At 52.1% G+C, this 1,195-nt stretch overlaps 1 protein-coding gene across 1 annotated transcript in view; it reads left to right on the top strand.

The window, feature by feature from the left end:
* The first annotated feature begins 265 nt into the window (after positions 1-265).
* Pop4 (POP4 homolog, ribonuclease P/MRP subunit) overlaps positions 266-1,195 on the top strand; it is an 8,605-nt gene continuing 7,675 nt past the window's right edge. Inside the window, exon 1 of the mRNA XM_021167368.2 lies at positions 266-509. Coding sequence (XP_021023027.1) covers positions 503-509 — 7 coding nt within the window. The 5' untranslated portion in view covers positions 266-502. The remainder of the gene's footprint in view (positions 510-1,195) is intronic.

Raw genomic sequence — 1,195 nt, 5'->3', positions numbered from 1 at the left:
AAATGGAATCCTACAGTCGTAACCGCCGATATCCCCGGCCCACTTGTGCCTTCCCTCGTCCCCAATCTCCCTCGCGTCCTCTCTATGCCAGCTTGCCCTCGCTACATTTCATTAATCCTGACCCCCAACACGACTACTCCAGTTATAGACACTTGCATACTGAACACCACAGCGCAGACCCGCAAAACCCGCTCCTCTCTCAACCACGGAGTTAACCCCAAGGCGCCTGTGCTGCCAGAGACGGACGCACATAGATGCCGTCGCGTCAATGACGTCAGAGAGGCGCCCGATCCGAAATCTGGTCGCCATAACCTGACGCCGGCTGGAGTAAGTCCATGCACTTTGTTAATTGTCTCTTAGGCTTCTCGGATTTTTCCAGTAGAATTTTAAACAAATAAGCAGCGTCCCGGCGGGAGAAAGCCGCTGAACAAAGCGAAGAAAGGAAAGGAATGAGTGAGGCCCGAAGGAGACATCGCCAGAGAGCTCCGGAAGCTGGCCGACAATGAAGGGTAAGTGAGACGAGGGACGCGGAGCAGGACCAGGGTGGGACTATAGAACCTCGGAACTAGAAGTTGGCTTGGGAAATGAATCAGGGATACCTGTCTCAACAGAGTCCTAAGGCAACTTCCAGGGAATTACCTTAGTACACAAAAGAAATGGAGGCCGGGAGTCTGAATCCGCCGACTCAGTCTCTTAGCTAGGAATAGATGTCAGGATCATGTTGTGTGCTCTCTTCGGGGGCCTCTCGGGGGAACTAGAAGTGATGGGTCCAAGTCCTTGACCGGACCTAGCTACTACCTTCCCGTATAACTTCTGTCAAGGACCTGCTCCCCTCTGCCACCTGGTTTTCACCCTTGCCCCTGTAAAAAGCTGCTGAGGGGCAGTATCGAACACCTAAGGCTTTGGAATTTGAGCCGAAAAGAGCTGTGCCCAGAAAGGCAGCCAAGCACTGGGGCAGTACTAGAGGAGAGAGTAAAGATATTGCCTCTGATTTGGTGATTCATGCCCTTTTTCTCTGAGAACAAGTTTCTTAGCGTGTCTCAGCTACCACTTTATTATGTGCATAACAAAGAAAAACTACTGTTAAAAATTGCTTAGAGCCGGGCGTGGTGGCGCACGCCTTTAATCCCAGCACTCGGGAGGCAGAGGCAGGCGGATTTCTGAGTTCGAGGCCAGCCTGGTCTACAAAGTGAGT

This window comes from Mus caroli, chromosome 7 (assembly GCF_900094665.2).
Source record: "Mus caroli chromosome 7, CAROLI_EIJ_v1.1, whole genome shotgun sequence".
Lineage (NCBI taxonomy): Eukaryota > Metazoa > Chordata > Mammalia > Rodentia > Muridae > Mus > Mus caroli.
The sequence above is the reverse complement of the archived record's forward strand: the minus strand, read 5'-3'. Positions and strand labels throughout refer to the sequence as shown.